Source organism: Chaetomium fimeti (assembly GCF_033439085.1).
Source record: "Chaetomium fimeti strain CBS 168.71 chromosome Unknown B0H64scaffold_2, whole genome shotgun sequence".
NCBI lineage: Eukaryota > Fungi > Ascomycota > Sordariomycetes > Sordariales > Chaetomiaceae > Chaetomium > Chaetomium fimeti.
The window spans coordinates 4420808-4439490 of NW_026944330.1; the positions used below are offsets into that span (position 1 = coordinate 4420808).

Sequence of the window (18683 nt, forward strand, 5' to 3'; positions counted from 1 at the left end):
CGTAATTGGTCCGGTGGACCTGAGGCCTGGCGTAGAATGCCCTGCCTTGGTCTTACATTCTCCCAACCCGCGTGGCTTTGCCCCTGCCAAGAGCATGATCACGAGATGCTTGGGAACCTGTCCCATATGCAGCTGCACAACCGATGAACAAGACACGCAAGCCACGAGATACGGGAACGTTTTCCACATACCGTGCCGCCGTTGGACGCTTTTCTGTACAAACGCTTTGTCCGTGGCTGGGGTCGTCATGGGCGCAGAGATTAGAGCACCACGGACGGCCAAGCCAATACATGCTGCAGGACCGATACCTTAGCTCTGTGTTGTTTTCTTTACCATCATGCTCCCTACTCCGCCATACTCTGGGGGCAGGGAAGTGGACTTCAAAGCCTCACCTCCACAACCCGGTCCCATGCTCAACTCCCTCCTTGACCTCCACCCCGTCTTCTTGCAGAAGTTGGCAAAACTATTGATCTCGGCTATGTCTTCCACACCATCGCTGCTCCAGGCGAGCTCCTTCGAGGCAGCCACTACCGAGAGCGGACGCCCTCTGCTCTGGATGAACCCCAGTCACATGCAGTTTGCGTCCTTTCAGATGATCAACTCCCGGCGGCAAGGCTTACTGCCTTTCCCGAAGCAATCTCCACGGAGATGAACGACGTGGTGGGAGGCGGGATCCAACATGGCTTAGAGGGCTGCTCCTACCTGTATCAACTCCTTAGTCAACGTCGTTTCCCTACACCACTACGGTCCTGTCTGCTCTCCCGTAACCGCCAAATCCGCGTTCCCCTGAGTCACGAGAGACGCAAGAGACCGTCCAATATCACCAGTCACCGAACCGCCCTCACGTTCGAGGTCCTTTCCAGCCCCAACTTCGCCTAGCGTCATATCCACCCATCTCGGCCTATTCATAGCTCCAGGAACTTTGACGCCTGTCCCCGCGTCTCCAAAGGGGATTGGACTACGCTGATACGAGTGTTGGATGGTATCTCAAAGTTGGTGTGGTGGGGAGGGGAGATGATGCTATCCCGAATCAAACCGAGTGCGTTTCGAATCCTCTAACGAAAGGTCCCTTGGCTTCGTCTATAAAGGGGGCTGGTTGTCCTGTCGACCACTTTGAATTTTCGTCTTCACCAGGACATCCAGGCAGGATCAGTTGTCCACATTCTTGTCTTTGTTCTTGTTTCTTATCGGGTAGCTTCCCAGTACCCTGAAGATGAAGTTTCTCTTCGGTGTCGTGGCGCTCACTGTGGGCATACTTGTCCCCAGTGTTGCTGCCGCACCTCCCTCCACTGCCGCCCAGCGGGACCTTCTCGTCCCCATCGCGGAGAGACAGGAGGCGGGAGTGCTCCCTCGCCAGGCAAGCTGCCACACTCCCAGCAACCGGGCGTGCTGGACCACCGGCTACAATATCAACACGGATTACGAGGTTGACAGTCCTGATACGGGAGTTGTTCGGCCTGTGAGTGTTCCTTCCACGTACCAAAACGGAGGTTGAGACTAACATGAGACAGTACACTTTCACTCTCACCGAGAAGGAGAACTGGCCAGGCCCGGATGGCGTTGTCAAGAACAAGGTCATGCTCATCAACGGTACGCCATGCCGTTTCTCCGGATTATTGCTATCTTCAAGCTAACACATGGGTTCAATAGACAACATCATGGGTATGCATTTCTTGCCGTTGATTTGACCAGTCTTCCCCCTGAAGACGATCACTGACCCAATCACAGGACCCACCGTATTCGCTGATTGGGGCGATACGATCGAGGTTACGGTCATTAACAACCTCGATACGAACGGGTATGTCAGTCAGGTTCATAGTGATGTACAGGTACTAACCTTTGTAGCACTTCCATCCACTGGCACGGCATGCACCAGAAGGACACCAACTTACACGACGGCGCCAATGGCGTCACGGAATGCCCGATCCCACCCAACGGAGGCCAGAGAGTCTACCGATTCAAGGCCCAGCAATATGGCACGAGCTGGTACCACTCTCACTTCTCGGCGCAGTACGGAAACGGCGTAGTGGGCACAATCCAAATCAACGGCCCGGCCTCGCTCCCCTATGAAATCGACCTAGGCGTCTTCCCTCTCATGGATTACTATTACCGCAGCGCCGACGAGCTGGTACACTTCACCATGGACAACGGCGCACCGTTCAGCGACAACGTGCTCTTCAACGGCACGGCCAAGCACCCGATCACCGGCGTCGGCGAGTGGGCCAACGTGACCCTCACCCCCGGCAAGCGGCACCGTCTGCGCATCATCAACACCTCTACCGACAATCACTTCCAAGTCTCGCTCGTCAACCACAGCATGACCATCATCGCCTCGGACATGGTCCCCGTCAACGCCATGACGGTCGACAGCCTGTTCCTAGCGGTCGGGCAGCGATACGACGTGACCATCGACGCGAACAGCACGCCGGGCAACTACTGGTTCAACGTCACCTTTGGCGGCCAGGCCTCCTGCGGCGGCTCGCTCCACCCCACCCCGGCGGCCATCTTCCACTACGCCGGCGCCCCCGGCGGACTCCCGACCAACCAGGGCTCCCCGCCCACCGACCACCAGTGCCTCGACCTCCCGAACCTGACCCCCGTCGTGACCCGCAATGTCCCCGTCAGCGGCTTTGTCAAGCGACCCGGCAACACCCTTCCCGTGACCATCGACCTGACTGGCACCCCGCTGTTTGTCTGGAAGGTCAACGGCAGCGCCATCAACGTCGACTGGGGCAAGCCGATCCTGGACTATGTCATGACGCAGAACACGAGCTACCCGACGAGTGACAATATTGTGCAAGTGGATGGGGTCAATCAGGTGAGTTTCTGTCCCCCCACCCAACTTGAGATGCCAACGCCACTGACACCGCCGGGTTGAAGTGGACCTACTGGCTGGTCGAGAACGACCCCGACGGACCGTTCAGTCTCCCGCACCCGATGCACTTGCACGTAGGTCACTCCCCACCCCCATTCCCCTCCCGAGTTACCAACCCACCAACCCACCACATGAGCCTAACACTGACCCCCCTGCCACACACAGGGCCACGATTTCCTCGTCCTCGGCCGCTCGCCCGACGTGCCCCCCGCCTCGCAGCAGCGCTTCGTCTTCGACCCGGCCGTGGACCTGCCCCGCCTCCGCGGCACCAACCCAGTCCGGCGGGACGTAACCATGCTCCCGGCCGGAGGCTGGCTGCTGCTGGCGTTCCGCACCGACAACCCGGGCGCCTGGCTGTTCCACTGCCACATCGCCTGGCACGTGTCGGGCGGGCTGAGCGTCGACTTCCTCGAGCGGCCCGACGACCTGCGCCAGCGCATCACGCCGGCGGACCGCGATGACTTTAATCGGGTCTGTGAGGAGTGGCGGGAGTATTGGCCGACGAATCCGTTTCCCAAGATTGATTCCGGGTTGAGGCACCGGTTTGTGGAGGAGAGTGAGTGGATGGTTAAGGCTTGAGTTTGAGCTTGTGCTTGGGGGGGTTAGTTGTTGGGGGGGGGGGGGGGGGGGGGGGGTTCAAGGGGTGCCCGGTTCGTGTTTAAAGGGGTTGTTGTTATTGTTGTTGTTGTTGTTGTTGTTGTATGGAGACCGCCTTGGTAGAACATTTATGGAGATTCGAATTGTATGTCACAACGTTGGCACTCGACGGTTTCACAGTAACAAGAGATGTGAACAGAGAGCCTCGTGGCGAAGCCGGAAGCCCATTAAAATCTAGTAACTAACAAGGGGTGGGTCGACAGCTTCCCTCCAGGGTCGCGGAGGAGAAACCGAACGACATCCGCATCGCATCGCGTGCCACTCGGCTGCAGCTCCATCTCCCCCACTTACTACCAATACACTGCTCATCCATCAGCCAAGGTTATTTGGCGCCGATTTACTCCCTGGTACCAATTCCGAGTCCTACATGTAACCAACCCGTCCGTACGGTTCGGCAGTGACGTTGGACTGTGTGCATTCCAAATCCAGCTACCGAACCAAGTTAGATCCGGCGTTTGCCGTTCCCAAGATCTAAGGGACACCGAAGGGGGTGGGGGCAGGGCATTGATGGGTCTGCGAGCGTGCTTACAAGAGTCCAGCTGCTAGGTCCCTTCTCCCTCTCCCATCTCTTCGCCGCGTCAACCATACAATCGCAGCTCTCGCGATCCACTGACCCGATGCAGACGGTCGCGAATCCCTTTTCCGAGCAGAACTGGGTCCGCCCGGAACCCTCCTCACACAGTTGCTGGATCAGGGTGGACGGTTGTACGTCCCTCCAGACCACTTCATTCTCGTACCTTTCGCAGGTGCAAGTTCGGTTTTGACGGCCGGCGATGGCGAGGGCGGACGGGATCAGAAGCACTAAAAGCAGGAGGGACACCATTTTGTTGACCGCAGTCCTTTTGGTTATCGTATAGTTGGGAAACGGTCAAGGAATGCTGGTGGTGAATCCTGTGATGAGGCGACACGGACCGGATCTGGCCATGAACGAGAGGAGGGGTGAAGCAGGCCGGCTTGCTTCTTATGCGCGAAGATGAGCGTATACAAATAGAACCGGGAGAAAGGACATGCTATCTTAGATGGTACAAATACAGATTAGTGAGTTACCGGTATTGGTGATCAACGGCGCGTTAAGAGGGGTTGTGAGACAGATGACAACTCACCATTGGTTGAGGAAAGGGGGCTGGGAGCGCCACTACCTTCCAGCAAACCTCAGCAGGAACAACCAGGAAGCCTACTACACTCACCAACCGAACACCCCCACCACGAGACCGGCGCCAGCCGAATGGCAATCCGGAGCTAAAGGCAGTGCATGTGATTGCCGATCGATATCTTGATTTTGGAGATACGTGTGTGCCTGACAGAGTGGCACGAAGGAAAGCCCACAGCACGCCGCCAATAGCTTTTTTGTCTACACGCACGTTCCCAATGGATTGATGACAGGTAATGAGCATCCGCATTGAATATTCGGGTTAACCTTAGCGGCCGGTTTTGAGGTCGGGAAGGAGGGAGCTATGGATACAAGTCTATGGTGTTCGAATCATCGGCCGAACTATTATCGCATACTCGTGGGGTGAGAGTAACGTTGCCATTTGTACAACGGAAATTCCACTAGGCAGGATATTAGATTCCTCAAGCCCCAACCGACATTGGCAAAGTGGGGGACAATCCGGGGGCAGCGCTAACGAGAACGGACGAGACGAGAAGCAAGGTCTCCCGCAACGCAAACAAACCAAATATGAAGGCCCATTTGCTTTGATTTGGCCCAGAGTTAGCCAAATTTGACTTGTTTGAATTTGTTTGCCTTGGGTCAAATCAAATCCTATATATAACCCTAACCCCTACTACCACCTCTCCTTGCTCTTCCTGACTTACAGCTATCAGATCTATCAATCCATCAAAACGCAATCAAATTAAACGATCTTGCAATCCGCTGAATCGCTCAAAAACGCAATAAAATTCAGATCTTTCAAATCGTGTTTTTTTCTGACTACGCAACTATAAGCTGGCTGGCTGGTTGGCTGGTAAAAGTGGCGATGCTGAAGTAGCGATATACCTTAAAACCATATACACTACTAAATACTTATAGTGGGTTATATACTATACGCGCGTTATAATGTCAATGTTATATAAAGGAGGAATTGGCTTAAAGAACAATCTTCAATACTACGAATCCTACAACTATAGAATTAATATACCTATATACGTAGCCTTCTGGTCAGAAGGCTGCGGTTACAACTACCGTAAAAAGAAGTTACTTTAACAAGTGCGGAAAAAGGAATAGAATTGTATACCCTGTAAACTCTGAGAGGGCTTAAGCTTCTGACTAAATATAAGGACGTCCCGGGCGGACGAACGCGACGAAGAAACGGAAAAACGAAATTCCAGACCCTATATCCCTCTGGTTAGAGGGAGCTCGTTGCCCCAGTTCAATGCGACTGTCGTCTGCAAACGAAGGCTCAATCCGGGCCACCTACCTATTGTAGGCGCCTCTGGGCGCCCAGCGGTTATACAGGGTCGGGTTGGATGTGGCTGTTGTGGCGGTTGAGGGCGTTTTGCAGGGCATTTTGCAGGGCATTTTTCCTCTGTACAGCTTGGCAAATCTATCAAATCAAGCAACGCAAATCGAACAAGTTATTTGGCTAAATTAGAGGTCGATTTACGTTGATTTGCGTTGGATTTGTTTGATTGCGTTGTTGAGATTTGCGTTGCGGGAGACCTTGACGAGAAGTACTAGAAAACGATAGGATACCATTTTTATGATGGCCCTCCTGGCTTTTCTAAGAGAATTAGGTGCGACTGAGAAGTGTTCTGAGGTGGTGACACAAGTAAGATGTGGCGACGGACGAGGGTAAGGGGGAGGCGGGTGAGCTCTCTTCGTATACCGAAGATGAGTGTGTAGCTACAGATTAAAACAGAGCGAAAGAACCTCCCGGTACCGTCAGATGACGCATAAAGACAGCTATCCCCAGCACCGGGAAGCATTGAGATGCGGTGATGACAAACAGGAACCCAATGATTCACAACGGCTGTTGGAGACTTGGAGTTTGGAGTGGCGTGTCCAGGAGTGCCAGCAAAGCTCAGCCGTGAAACTCTCCAATTAAAGCTCTCCGCTACGTGGGACCCCAAGCATGAGCTGAACGGCGACTGAGAGACGAGCTCCAGGACACGAACGACATGTGAGCGCCGATCGCTAACTAGCTGTATTTGGAGAAGACTTCGGCCCTGATCGGCGCGACGCACGAGCGGAAGCCCACATCACATCACACCGGCACAAGTCTGGGGTAAAGCACACGTCACTTGCAGCATCTGTGGCAGTGGGACACAGATGGTCCTGTTGTAAAGTCCTTCAACGGCACCGTATTGAATACATAGGTGGCTAGGTAGCTGGACATGCAATTCTGATGCTTCTAACGGTCAACAAGACTTGTCGTTCGGGAAATTGTCCGCCAATTTGCCAAAGCGCTGCACAACTGCGCGCAGGCAACGAGAAGCGAATGGTGAATCGTTAAGAGGACGGCCCTTAAGGTTGTCGGGCTGGAAACTCGGAATGCCGATCGATTCTCTCGGCAGCTGAGAGCGACCGCAGTCGATCCGAGCTGTCTTGTCTCAAACCAATGCATTTGTCCATACACGCTAGGCGGTACCCTTGTGAACACACCGCCTTCGGGAATCTCTTCCATATTGCCTCGGGCATTGGTGTCACGCAGCTCCCTTTTCTCGACCACGAGCCTCCGTTAACCCGCCAAGTACCGTGACGAATACCTCGCCATCAACCGCTAGAGCGAACGGGCACGGCACTTCAACCGCTGCCCGTTGTGCCAGCTAACTGTCCTAGCTAAGTAGATGCGCTTTGCACGCTTGCGATACGCAGATTGCATGTCATGAGTTTAAACAAATTGTTCTAAGGTGAGATGTAAAGCAAGTACTTGAAGCTGTGGTCTCGGACCAACGAAAATACCTCCACGAGGACCGGGTCAAGAGCTCTCCTCTAACGTCCCGGTGGTCAAGCAACGACTTCACCACGCGGCACTTTTTGAACACGTTACTCCTGCCCGTATAACCCATCGCTCAACAGCTCAACAAAGGTTAAATCGTCCTATCTTTGCCAAGTGCCAATCCGGAGTTTAAGCCGGCCGAGGGAATTATGCTTTCTCGAGAACAACGCGGGTTTCCTTGCAGTATATGTCCATCTACTCAACCACGTTAGTTTCGCCATCCTTCACCCCAAATCCCCAAACAAGGGTAGTCGCCGGGGGAAGAAGGGGGAACGGACAGGGAAATACTTACAAGAGACCACTCGTCCCCTCTCTGAGTCTCCAACATGCGCGCCTTTTCAACCGCGCATTCGCAGGCGAGATGATCCTTCGACCAGACACAGACACGGCCAAACGGCTTTGTATAGCAGGCGGTGTGGTTTGTGAAGTTGATGTCACAAATTCTTTCAATCAAGCTGGATGGTTGCACACCGGTCCAGGTCACTGCCTGTCCCCGGGCCTCGCACTCGCAGCGGTCGTAATCGTCGTCTTGACGCTTGACGATAGCCGCCGCTCCGGGATTTGCGATGGCGAAAGCGGACGGGACGAGGAGTGCTAGAAGGATGCGGGGGTACCATTTTGTTGATGGTTCTCTGAGGGGTTGTGTGGTCGGAAACCGGAGGAGGAACGCAACTGGTGAGTGTTCTGATGGACGAAGGGGGGGGGGAGGGGGGGGGGGGGGGGGGCGGGTGGACGCGTCCTTCTTATGCGTGAGCATGAATGTTTATAACTAACCCGGTGGGTGCACTGTCGGATGGTGTGGAGAATAGTTACCGACCTGCGCTTGTGATCGACAATCGACAGCGCCTTGCGAGGGGCCCTGAGACACACCGTCACAACACGACAACCCATGACTATATGAGGGAAAGCGTGGGTGCGAGCAAATCTCAGAAGTCGCTAACAAGACCAGCAAGCCCAAACTCACCAACCATAGCTTTGCGCCACGCGGGCTGGTATGAGCTGAATGGTGATCGAAGCCACAGGACAACACATGAGGATGCCGATCGATACCCTTGGCTTGGGAATACGCGTATGCCCCAACCAGCGTGAGAGATGTGACGACCGCCTCCGGATTAAGCACGGATGGAAGCAAGGGGCATGTACTTCGGAGAGTTGCGCGCATTGTGGGACTCGCCATGCTTCTGTCCGGGCTGCAAGGTATGTTGTGTGTGTGATGAGGCAGAGGAGACTGGCCAGCCTCGTTCCATTGAAGAATCATACGTCTATAGCTATCTGCATGAGAACGTGAAGATCGATCGCTTCCCTTCCGAGGGTTACGTTCGAGACTAGCCACGTTATAATAACGCATGCTCGAGCACTGGCGCGTCTTAATCTAGGTATATTATCCTCCTCAAAACCAACGTTATCACTGGGTCCCGAGAAGTCGGGGATGCTTTTACCGATGAATGCTTCCCGCCCGTTGCCTCGGGATGCCAAACCGGCGCTCGCTCCGTTTCCGCTCCAGGCCCGACCCCTCCATAGTGGCGTGTTCGGGCAGTGCGGGCATCCCACCCAGGCTGGCAAGGACGATCTTGTTGGTCGCGGTGAATTCGTCCAGCGCCTGGAGCTCGTCCAGGTGAAACCATTTGGGTATGACCAAGATCCTCAGCGGTATAAGCAACATGATGAGCACGGGAAACCCGATGGCGGCGAGGGTATGTGAAATGGCAACACACGCAGCGACGGTAGAGAACTGGATGGCGATGTAGAGCCAGATCTTGCGCTTCCGGACTTGCAGCAGCGGCTCGTCCCGCTGGATGAAGCGTTCCTCGGCTTGGAGGTAGATGAATTTCTGAAGAATACCGTTCGATTCGATGGAGCCCCACTGTGAGAAGAGTCAGCGAGGACGAGAATGCATCGAGTAATCGGGAGTTTTTGACGTACGCCAACAATGAAGAAGACGCCGGCAAAGACAGCGGCGGGCATGGTATGCAGAACCACCAGAAGCGGCCCAGTCATGGTGCCGATGAGAGCGAGCCCCATCAAGAAATGCGTGACACGTTGCTCAACCACGGCTTCTGCACTGACCACTGGACGACGGATTTCAGTGCCCTCCCCTTCGGCAGTGGGGATGATGCGGAGTGAAGTCTTATAGACGGTAAGCGAGTCGGTGTGTACCGGTGCTTGTGGGACAAGGCCGTTCGGCATGGGAAGTCCAAGAATCCCGGCGACAAAGGTGGTGCACCCGAGAAGGAAGAAGTCCCAGTGGAAGCCGCCGGGTTTCTTGAGGGGGAACTGCCGCGCTTGAGCGGTGATGCTGCTGACGTTCTTGAACCTTTGTAAGCGCCGCTGTCCTCACCACTGATGGGGCCATAATATCGAGCGAGGTAGTACTCACGTGGTCATAGTAGAAGAGCAGCATAACCAAGAAACCAAAGGGCATGGCAACAAAGATCCAGCCAACGTCAAGATTCCAGAAATCGATCAGCCAGTTTCGTGGCTGGGTTGGAGCGAAGGCATCCGTAACCGGCACTCGGCCGACATTTGTGAACTCGATTCTTCCGGGGATATGCGAGAAGCCAACCCAAAAGACAGTGCAAAACTGAAGCTTGTCAGACTTGATGTAAAGTGAGGAGGGCTGAGATAGGACACGTACAACATAGGCGTAGTCGGCGAGGATCCCTCGAAATCCCGCTCTCCAGATCTTGCCGCTCCCCAGTTTCTCAAGGGCGTAGACGGACGAAAAGTACAGGATGGCGATCATGCAAGCCAAGTACCCGGCCGTGGGCCCATACTCATCGAATTCGTTCACCAGCTCTTCAACCCCCTTGACTGTTCGACTTTTGTCAGCAGGGTAATTACCGTTACTTGGTCGTGCGCTCTTACTAATGTAGATAATCCCAACATACATGCCGAAGGCTTCGCTCGAGAAGTCGGTCACGTAGCGCATGTAGTCGCAGCCGTTGAGGATGGCCACGAGCCAGTGGAAGATGGCTGCCCATATGCCGGTCCAGGCCATGAACTGGGGATAGATGGAAACATCGTAGATGCTGATGATGTCATAGATGGTAAAGTTGAATAGTGAGATGAGGCCGGTAACGCCGACGATAGTCAGGGGCTGAGAGCTGAGCACGCTGAAAACGATGGCCGCTAGGGCCGATGAGAAGAGCGCTTCGTTCACCCCAAAGAACTCGCCGGTGCGTCTGTACATGTCAAGGGTGTAGGCGATGGCCGGCAACAGGCTGTGGTTGTTAGAACCGGTTCGGAGGCAAAGGGAAAAAGAAGGAGACAGTAAAGACAAAGAGAAAAAGGCAGTCGATGGATGACCTACTTGACAAAATACATGCGGATGGTGCTGGCAATGGTCCGGTATGTCCAGGCGTCGGAAAGGTCGCTCCAGTAGTATGGAAGTCTCCTCTTGATGTCGTGATAGATACCGCGGCCAGGGCGCAGGGCTCTCCAGCGACGCCAGCCTTTGAGGCCGACGTACGAGTAAGAGGCCTTGGTTTCTTGTCTACCCAGGGGCTCGAACGTGTCCTCATTCCCCGGTGCTGCCGCAGCCGTGCCCGAGTCTTGGCTCGCAGGCGTGGACGAAGCCATTTTTGGTTCCGTTTCCGGCGAGCCCTGCTGTAACATTACCTCTTATCAGGTTGAAGGATAGGGCTCAGGGTCAGAAACAGAAGAGAGCAGAGGTTGGTCAAGTCTGGAGAGGAGGGAGCGAACTCGGGATGAGGAACATCTTTCTCACTTATATGTTTCTCGCATTCCATCGGACGGGGAGACCCCTGTCCCCGTCGGGGTTGGTCAGGAGGCAAAAGGGTTGGGGCGGGAGGTGGAGCCCGGCTTCTGCTGCCCGGGCAGAATTCCTGATTCAGCCGCCCCCCTTCAGCGACCTCCATCGGAGCTTTCTCCAAGTCTCCCTTGTCATCCAAAAGGTTGGGGAAGATGGAAATTCCCACACAGCTCGAGTCCTTTTGCCAGAGTCTCAGCAGTGACATCCTCGAGCATGTCACCGAGGCACTACGGGGGTTGTCATCCATAGACGGCCTGAACCGTCCTGTATTACGCTTCGAGTTGTTCTTAGATGACGCGGTTGATGATGGGGGCAACGACAGCCACGGCAGCAAACATGATGTCGTACCGGCCACGCGCAGGCCGCTTATTTCGGTGAGTCTTCGCAGTCAGGCTACACGGACACCACGGGTCATTTTGACATTCTGAAACGTTGGACAGAAGCGATTGGACCTGTCGGGAGCCCGCGCAAGCGTTGAGGAACTCCCTGTACCACCCGCGCCGACTGCACCCCTTGTACCGGCTGCGCCCCTTCCACCCCCTGCACCATCTCCATCACCATCTACGAAACCGGAGCACCTGTCGCCATCGCCAACTCTCTGCGCGTCCGAGCCGCCCAGTCCTCGGTCGGACTCGCCCAGCGAAAGCTACCCTCGACGCAAAGGAATCGGCGGGCTACGGCCTGCTCGTCCCGAGATAACAGTCATAGATGGCGTCGACAGCCAGCGTCAGATGCAGGTCCCCGCGCGCAGCTTCCCCAAGCGGATGAAAGTCGATGATGACGCTGTCGCTACTCTCCGGGAAGCCTCTCTAGACAAGTTCATCGTGGGCATATGGGAGCAGATCTACGGCGGGATCGATCTCGACCCCCAAAGCATCCTGGAGCAATGGCAGGCCGCCGCTTCAGCCGCAACCACAGCGGACGTTCCGGCGCCCCGGGCCATCTCCGATCACACCACGGGCCACAACCCCAGTAGCTTCGGTCTCTTGCCCGCCGCGGCCGGCCCAGCCGAGGTGAGCGGGTCCTTCAACCAAAGCAACTCCTTCTGTCGCCGAGTCACCCAGGCCAGCCGTACCTGCCGATCCATCGAGGTGGTTGTCCAAGCCCGCTGGATCGAGCATTTCGAGGCCTACGTCGAGACCGTCGCCTCGTCCAACCCATCCCTCTCCACCAAAAAGTGCCGAAAAGCCGCCCTCCTCGAAGCCTGCCACGACTTCGGCTGGACCGAAAAGGACATGCGCAACCGCATGCGCATCTGGGCCGGCTACAAGGAGATCAAAGACGCGGGCGGCTGGGCGGCCCTCGTATTCGCAGGGATGGGCATCTACCGGTTCTGCAAGTACCGCATCGGCTTCGACGGCGAGAGCACGGCGCAGCGCCTGCAAGCGCTCCGGCCGCGGCTGGAGGTGGCCGCCGACACGCTGCACCCGAGCTGGCGCCGGCTGCTGGGCGTCGTGGGCGAGCCGTGCGCGCCGCGCTTCGTCGGCCACCCCCACGACTGGGTCGTCTTCCCGTCCTACGGCGGCGGCGGCGGCGGTGGTGGTGGTGGTGGCTCCGACGAGCCCGTGCCGCTGCGCGCTACCTATCTGGGGCGTGATCCGGGGTTTAGTTTTGAGCATCTCGATGAGTCGGTGGTTGATGTTCGCGCCTGGGGGGGTGATGATCCGCGCTGGGTGCCGCCGCCTATTACGACGGCGGGGCCTGGTGTAGTGACATTTACGTGTCGCAGCTGTGGCCAACAACAGTCGGATGACGCGAAGCTGAACGGGTGTTATTGTTTTCCCGTTCTGTTCGGGGGTCCGCGGGCGGCTACCCCGGTCCAGGTGTTCCGGACCTCCAACGGACGGAACAACGGGCTGCAGGCGCTGACGCCGTTCGACCGCGGCATGGCGGTGGGCGAGTTTGTGGGTTTCGTCACCAACGGCCTGCAAGATGTGGATGTGTTCAACAGCTCGACGGCCAGTCACCCTTACCAGATCTGGCAGGGCAGGCAGGGCAACTACACGCGGTTTGTGAACCACAGTTGCAGACCCAATGCGCAATTCCAGAGCTTTGTGTGGATGAGCACCGAGCGGATTGTGTTGGTGAGTAAGGGGATTGGGGCCGGCGAGGAGATCACGGTGGATTATTCTGAGAGTTACTGGCGCGGTCTAGACAAGGAGTGTCTCTGCGGGGAGAGCTGCTGTAGGTATAGGACTGGTGGTGTATGATATTCAAGGTAGGGAGAAAAGGGTGAATGAGATTGCAGCATAAAGGGGGCGGGGCGACATTAATTAGGACATTAGTATTTGGGTACTAATTATCGAGCTTGTTGAAGAAAGCCTGAATACGCTCCAAATACGGGCTTTGCCATCAAAATGTCCACGGAAAATGCTACAATCGCCCGTTCAAAGACGATGATCATGACACGGTTATATAGGTATGTTGGCTCTGACGGGGTCCTCGACACTAACACCAAGGTAATCTTGTGAAACATTGCAGCTGGCAATTTCTTTCAATCAATTACATCTGTATAAACAAACAGTCCAACTCAGTTTTTCTCTTCGATTCCGCCTCTAGTTCCAGTCTCTCCATGCAGCTCCCACTCTCGGAAAGCATATTGCACACCCTCAATAGTCTCGCTCCACGACGAAAACCGGTTCATCATCTCCCCGGTGCACCGCACCATATCGTTTGCTTGTCGCGTCGCCTCCTTAAAGTCGGATAAAATCTGCGAAATCCGCAGAACACTGCGGGCCCGGTTTGTGATCCCAATAAGCTCCTTAAACAAGGTGATATCCGCCCACACGACACTATACACCTCCTCAATCGAAGACCGCGCCTCCTGCAAGACCGCAACCAGTTGACCCGCACACCATACACAGCTCCCCAGCCACTTGGTAACCACCTTCCTTCGCTCCCACTCAAGCAGCATCTTTACCATACTCCCCAGCCCCCCGATATCGGACGACAACGACTGCGTATCCAACAGCATCCAAGAACACGTAGCCTGGACCCTGTTCATACACCGCTTCGTATCCGCCCAAGCCCGCCGCAGAAGCGCCGTCGACTCGGAGCCCTTCGCCTCCCACTCCGCCAAGTCCCCGACCCTGCGCGGCATCTCCTGCCCGAGGGCGCCCACTACGCCGGGCTGCTTCTCCTCCAGCTCGGCCAGCCTCTGCAGCAGCCCCGCCAGCTCGCGGGCCGCGCTGTGCAGCGGCGGCAGGCGGTCGCGCGCGAGCTTGGTGCACGCCCGCGGCAGCGCCCGCACGGCGCCCGCCGTCTCGTGCAGGTGGTAGGCCAGCGCGATCAGGTCGCGCTCGTTCCACATACATACTACTGTAGGATCCGGCTTCGGCCCTAGCCAGCTATCGGCGGGCCGGAACCACGGCCTGACGCTGATCCAGGACTCCAGCGTACGCGAGAGCATGGGGATGCAGGCCGCGTGCTCCATGATGTTGGCGGTTACCGGGTGGATGAGAGTAAGCGCGACGTTGTGCGGGGTCAGGGTGTCGTCGGCCGGGCAGGTGTGCTGCGTGATGGTGGTGGGTATGTGGTGGATGGCGGCGTTGTTGTGCTTGCTGTGTTTGATTAAGGGCAAGTTTTTGACGAGCTTCTCGGTGATGGCGGTGGCAATGGGCTTCGTGTGCTCGCTCTTCGCGGTGAGCTCGTCTAGGTACGATTTAACTCGGTGTTTGAGATCGGATGTCCCGAACGCGTCGGTGAGACCCCTTCGGTTACACTCGATGGAATGCACCACCAGGTCGAAATAAGATAACTGACGAGATTCAAACATGTTTACTGGTTCAAACACTGGGCTGTAACGCTGAGCTGTTAAATAAACTGTCTGTTTCTAACTGTTTCGTTGCCTTGTTTCGTGAGATGAGGGGTGGATGTTTGGTTGAAGGTATTAACTCTCGGAAAGTTTAATGTAATAGTATTTATATGTAACGTGGAGCTGCCCTACGATTATTTCCATTGTCTATTAGCGCTTGGTTTAGGAAAATGAAAATCAGAGTAACAAAGAGCTCGATAGTTGCGCGGCTACCGAAGAGTTAGAGCAAGCAATGTTTAAGAAACTATACTGTCCTACGACTAACAAAGACACTACCTGGGTACCTACGTTTCGTAGATAATATTGTGGCGAAAGAATGGAATTGCCGCGGTATTTGATCTTGAACCCCTAAGAGGTCGGAGTCGGCAACTAGGCATCTAAACAAACACAAGAACCGGGAGTGTGAGAGAGTATAGTAGAAAACGAAAAATTAAAACGCCTCCCCGTCTACTTCGTAGGCTAATGGTCCATACCTACTTAAGCTAGTTCAATAACCTCCCTATTCAAACCCTGAGTACAATATTCCGTTAATTCCATCTAAGTAAAAGCTTTATAGGTAAAAAGGTAGAAATACAAAATGGGGGACAGAGGTAGGAAATAGACGTAAAGTCCTTTCTCTCTATCAACCAGTAGGCAGGTACCTCCCTACTACTCTCTAAACACATTCTTCGGTAGAAAGAACAATTGAAAGATAAAGGTAATAGGGAAAACTAATAGGGAAATATTACCAAAACAACAGAACATTAAAAAGGTCCTTAGATGCCTTGGTTACTGTAGGGGGAAAATCAGTTTAGTGGTATGCTATGCCGAGGCCAAGATGCTATGCCAGATCAACAGGCTATGCCACCCTCCCCACCAAATGGAACATCGTCACTTCCAACTTAGGACAACTCTATAAGGGAGCAATCCTTTCGCAAAGAAGGAGCATCAGTCATCATTCGTACCTACTTAAGTCTAGTTAGTACCTAGTTGAATTGATCATTTTTCCTCTCTTCGCGCGTACCCTCTGTTCGATTCGTAATTGTGCCCATTGCTTCGTTCCGCAGTTCAATGTTCAGGTTCTTGATGGTTACCCGCAGTTAGCTATCTAAGGTACTACGTTGTTTCTCTCTCCGATTCCGCCTCTACGGCTCCCTATGCAGCTCGCACTCACGGAAGGCATATTGCACATCCTCAATAACCTGGCTCCACAACGAATACCGGCTGATAACCTCGCCTATTCGGTCGGTCAAATCGTTTGCTTGTTTTGTTGGTTGTAAAGACATGGGAACCCGCTGAGGCTCTCCGCGTTCGCTCATCCCCGCAGTGGATTTCCATATCATATTGATATCTGCGCCCACCATACGCCCGACCTCCCCGAGTGAACGCTCTGCCTCTTTTAAGATAGGAAACACATGATCTGCGCAGGTGTTACAATCCGGGAGCGCCTTGGGGCCCTCCTCGTCCTGCAACCCAAGCAGCACCACCGACACCATATGCGACAGGTGGTAGAGATCCTGCCGAAGCCTCCACAGACCCTCAACCACCCTGTGACTCCCACGCGTGATCGCCCACGTACACCGCGTGGCCTCCGCGCAAGCCCGCCGCACCGCCGCCGAACCGTACCCCTTCACCTCCCAGTTCTCCAGGCTCTCATCATCCTCGGGCAGCTCCCACTCGAGGTCGACCGCCGCACCCGGTTTCTTCCCTTCCCGCTCGCGTAGCCCCTTCAGCAACCCCGCGAGCTTGCAGGCGTCGTCCCGCAGAGGCGGCAGCGTGTGGAGCACGAGGGCGCTGCACGTCCCCGGCAGCGCGCCCACGCTGCGCACTGCCCGATGCAGGTGGTAGCCCGCGGTGAGCAGGCGCCGGCATCCCCACTGGCCATTGGCGCCGAATCCCGACCACTCGTCGGCCGACCGATGCCGGGGCCGGGAGTTGGTCCAGGGGTGGGCGGTGCGCGGGGCCGCGGGGATACAGGCTACGTGTTGGATGATGTTGTGAGTTTCCGGGAGAATGAGGGTGAGGGTGAGACTCTTGGAATGCGGAGGGAGGGAGCGCGTGGGGGGGGGGGGCCGTGGTGTGGGCAGGAGTGCGACTTTATGGTCGTGGGCACGTGGGGGGTACTCAGTCTCTCCTATACCTAAGCTCACTAATCTTCCCAGGTGCTCAGCTCCCTTAGCATTCAAAGCTTCACCGAAGTCCCTAATCACCGCCATTGCTCGACGACAAAAGCACCGCACTCGAAAACAACTCCGGCTGCTTCGAGTTTACAAACGCAATACTGCCGGTATCGTTCTTCAAATAACAAAATTCCCCATCTAGACACCACCATCAGTCAGCTTCATCTCCAACCTTGGCCAACAAGATAGCGCAACAACTGATAAAGGACCCAACTTACCCATTTTGACCACAGTCACAGCACGGCACAAGCCGGTCAAGTCGCCGCCCGCGTTGGCCTTGTAGTTCACATTGTACGACGCGCAGGCCGCGATACAGTCCTCGAGGCTGGGCTGGTACACCTTCATGATGTCGCGGAGGCCCGGGTTGCCGTACCTGGCCCCGGACGGCCAGTTGGTGCTGCAGTAGCGCAGGAACGACTGCGCGGGCTCGCCCGCGCTGAGCGGCATCGTCTTGCCCGAAGCGTCGCGCGGCGTGAAGGACGAGCCGTTGATGTCGGGGCAGCCGCCGTCGGTGGGCGCCTCGGAGCTCGCGCGCGATGCGCTCGACGTGGTCTTGGTCGATGACTCGGATGACGTTGATACTGTCGATATCCCTGCGGGCTCTAACGATGTCGATGATGTCGATAATGGCGATGGTGTCGATGAAGACCCGGCCGCTTGGTCGGGTGCGACCGGGCTGCGCAGGAACCGTGTCAGCTCTGCCATTGCAACCCGGTAAAGACACTCGGCTTGCTCTCTCACCTGGACGAGCTCGTTTGCCTTTGCGCCGCCAGACCACCGCCAACCCCGCCCCCGATTCCAGCGGCAAGAACCACGACCAAGATAATGACAACTGCCCAAAACCGTCTCACCGACAGCCCCAGTATCCTTTGCTTGGGCTCATCATTTTGCGGTACGGTTCCGTTCGAGACGTCAGCCCAAGCCCGTTGGTAGTGAAGCTCCTTCTGCGACGAGTCACTCCAGTCTTGGTGACCGGGGGCCGGCTCAAGTCCCGCTGGGGCAACCTCGAGGTTGGAATGGTCACTGTATGGCGGCGTTGAGAAGACACCGGCCATGTTGACTGATCTCGGGCTAATCGACCTGGGAAATGGCGCTGGGAGACGGCCGAACCAGGGAACAAAGATCCGACGGCGCCAGCGCAGGCAGATCAGAGGGGATACCTAACATACAAGTAGAGAGGCGCCCGCGACCAAGTCTCCACAAAGTCGCCCTGTAATAATTGCCCAATAACAGGGCAGTTTCAACCCTGCATTGTTCGTTGGCGACACTTTTGACAGGGGTCCTGGTCCCAGGTTCAGAACCTTCCCCTTTAACAATCCAACAACCATTCAAAGTGGAAGAAAATATGGCATCTGGACGTATGAATACTTAGGAAGATTGTTCCAACCAATACCTTTTTTCTGCTTTAAAATGCGCTGTTGTGCCGTGGTATTTGAGGTTTTGGCCAGGACCCCGAAACCAGGGGCGG

The 18683-nt window shown here is 55.6% G+C and overlaps 6 protein-coding genes across 6 annotated transcripts; 2 read left to right on the forward strand and 4 right to left on the reverse strand.

Moving 5' to 3' along the window:
* Nucleotides 1–1150: 1150 nt before the first annotated feature.
* Nucleotides 1151–3454, forward strand: B0H64DRAFT_422962 (laccase; the record flags this gene model as incomplete). Its single annotated transcript, XM_062805588.1, has 7 exons — nt 1151–1459; nt 1512–1590; nt 1651–1662; nt 1729–1798; nt 1846–2818; nt 2881–2949; nt 3041–3454. Exons 1-7 carry the CDS (start codon nt 1214–1216, stop codon nt 3452–3454), a joined length of 1863 nt encoding a protein of 620 aa, XP_062663074.1. The 5' UTR covers nt 1151–1213.
* A 484-nt stretch (nt 3455–3938) lies between these two features.
* B0H64DRAFT_388951 (uncharacterized protein) lies at nt 3939–4547 on the reverse strand. Its single transcript, XM_062803303.1, has one exon. The coding sequence runs from the start codon at nt 4353–4355 to the stop codon at nt 3975–3977; it is 381 nt and encodes a 126-aa protein (XP_062663075.1). The 5' UTR covers nt 4356–4547; the 3' UTR covers nt 3939–3974.
* Nucleotides 4548–8672: 4125 nt separating this feature from the next.
* Nucleotides 8673–11273, reverse strand: B0H64DRAFT_355762 (HCO3 transporter family-domain-containing protein). Its single transcript, XM_062801566.1, has 6 exons — nt 10781–11273; nt 10336–10691; nt 10106–10281; nt 9848–10051; nt 9394–9777; nt 8673–9334 (listed from the first exon to the last, which is right to left on the reverse strand). Exons 1-6 carry the CDS (start codon nt 11083–11085, stop codon nt 8906–8908), a joined length of 1854 nt encoding a protein of 617 aa, XP_062663076.1. The 5' UTR covers nt 11086–11273; the 3' UTR covers nt 8673–8905.
* Nucleotides 11274–11352: 79 nt separating this feature from the next.
* On the forward strand, nt 11353–13559 carry B0H64DRAFT_422964 (SET domain-containing protein). The gene is made up of 2 exons (XM_062805589.1): nt 11353–11616; nt 11683–13559. The coding sequence occupies exons 1-2, from the start codon at nt 11395–11397 to the stop codon at nt 13450–13452; spliced, it is 1992 nt and encodes a 663-aa protein (XP_062663077.1). The 5' UTR covers nt 11353–11394; the 3' UTR covers nt 13453–13559.
* A 206-nt stretch (nt 13560–13765) lies between these two features.
* On the reverse strand, nt 13766–15017 carry B0H64DRAFT_472670 (uncharacterized protein; the record flags this gene model as incomplete). Its single annotated transcript, XM_062807947.1, has 1 exon — nt 13766–15017. One exon carries the CDS (start codon nt 15015–15017, stop codon nt 13773–13775), a length of 1245 nt encoding a protein of 414 aa, XP_062663078.1. The 3' UTR covers nt 13766–13772.
* Nucleotides 15018–17150: 2133 nt separating this feature from the next.
* B0H64DRAFT_355768 (uncharacterized protein) lies at nt 17151–18603 on the reverse strand. The gene is made up of 3 exons (XM_062801567.1): nt 17957–18603; nt 17434–17891; nt 17151–17353 (listed from the first exon to the last, which is right to left on the reverse strand). The coding sequence occupies exons 1-3, from the start codon at nt 18268–18270 to the stop codon at nt 17238–17240; spliced, it is 888 nt and encodes a 295-aa protein (XP_062663079.1). The 5' UTR covers nt 18271–18603; the 3' UTR covers nt 17151–17237.
* Nucleotides 18604–18683: the final 80 nt, after the last annotated feature.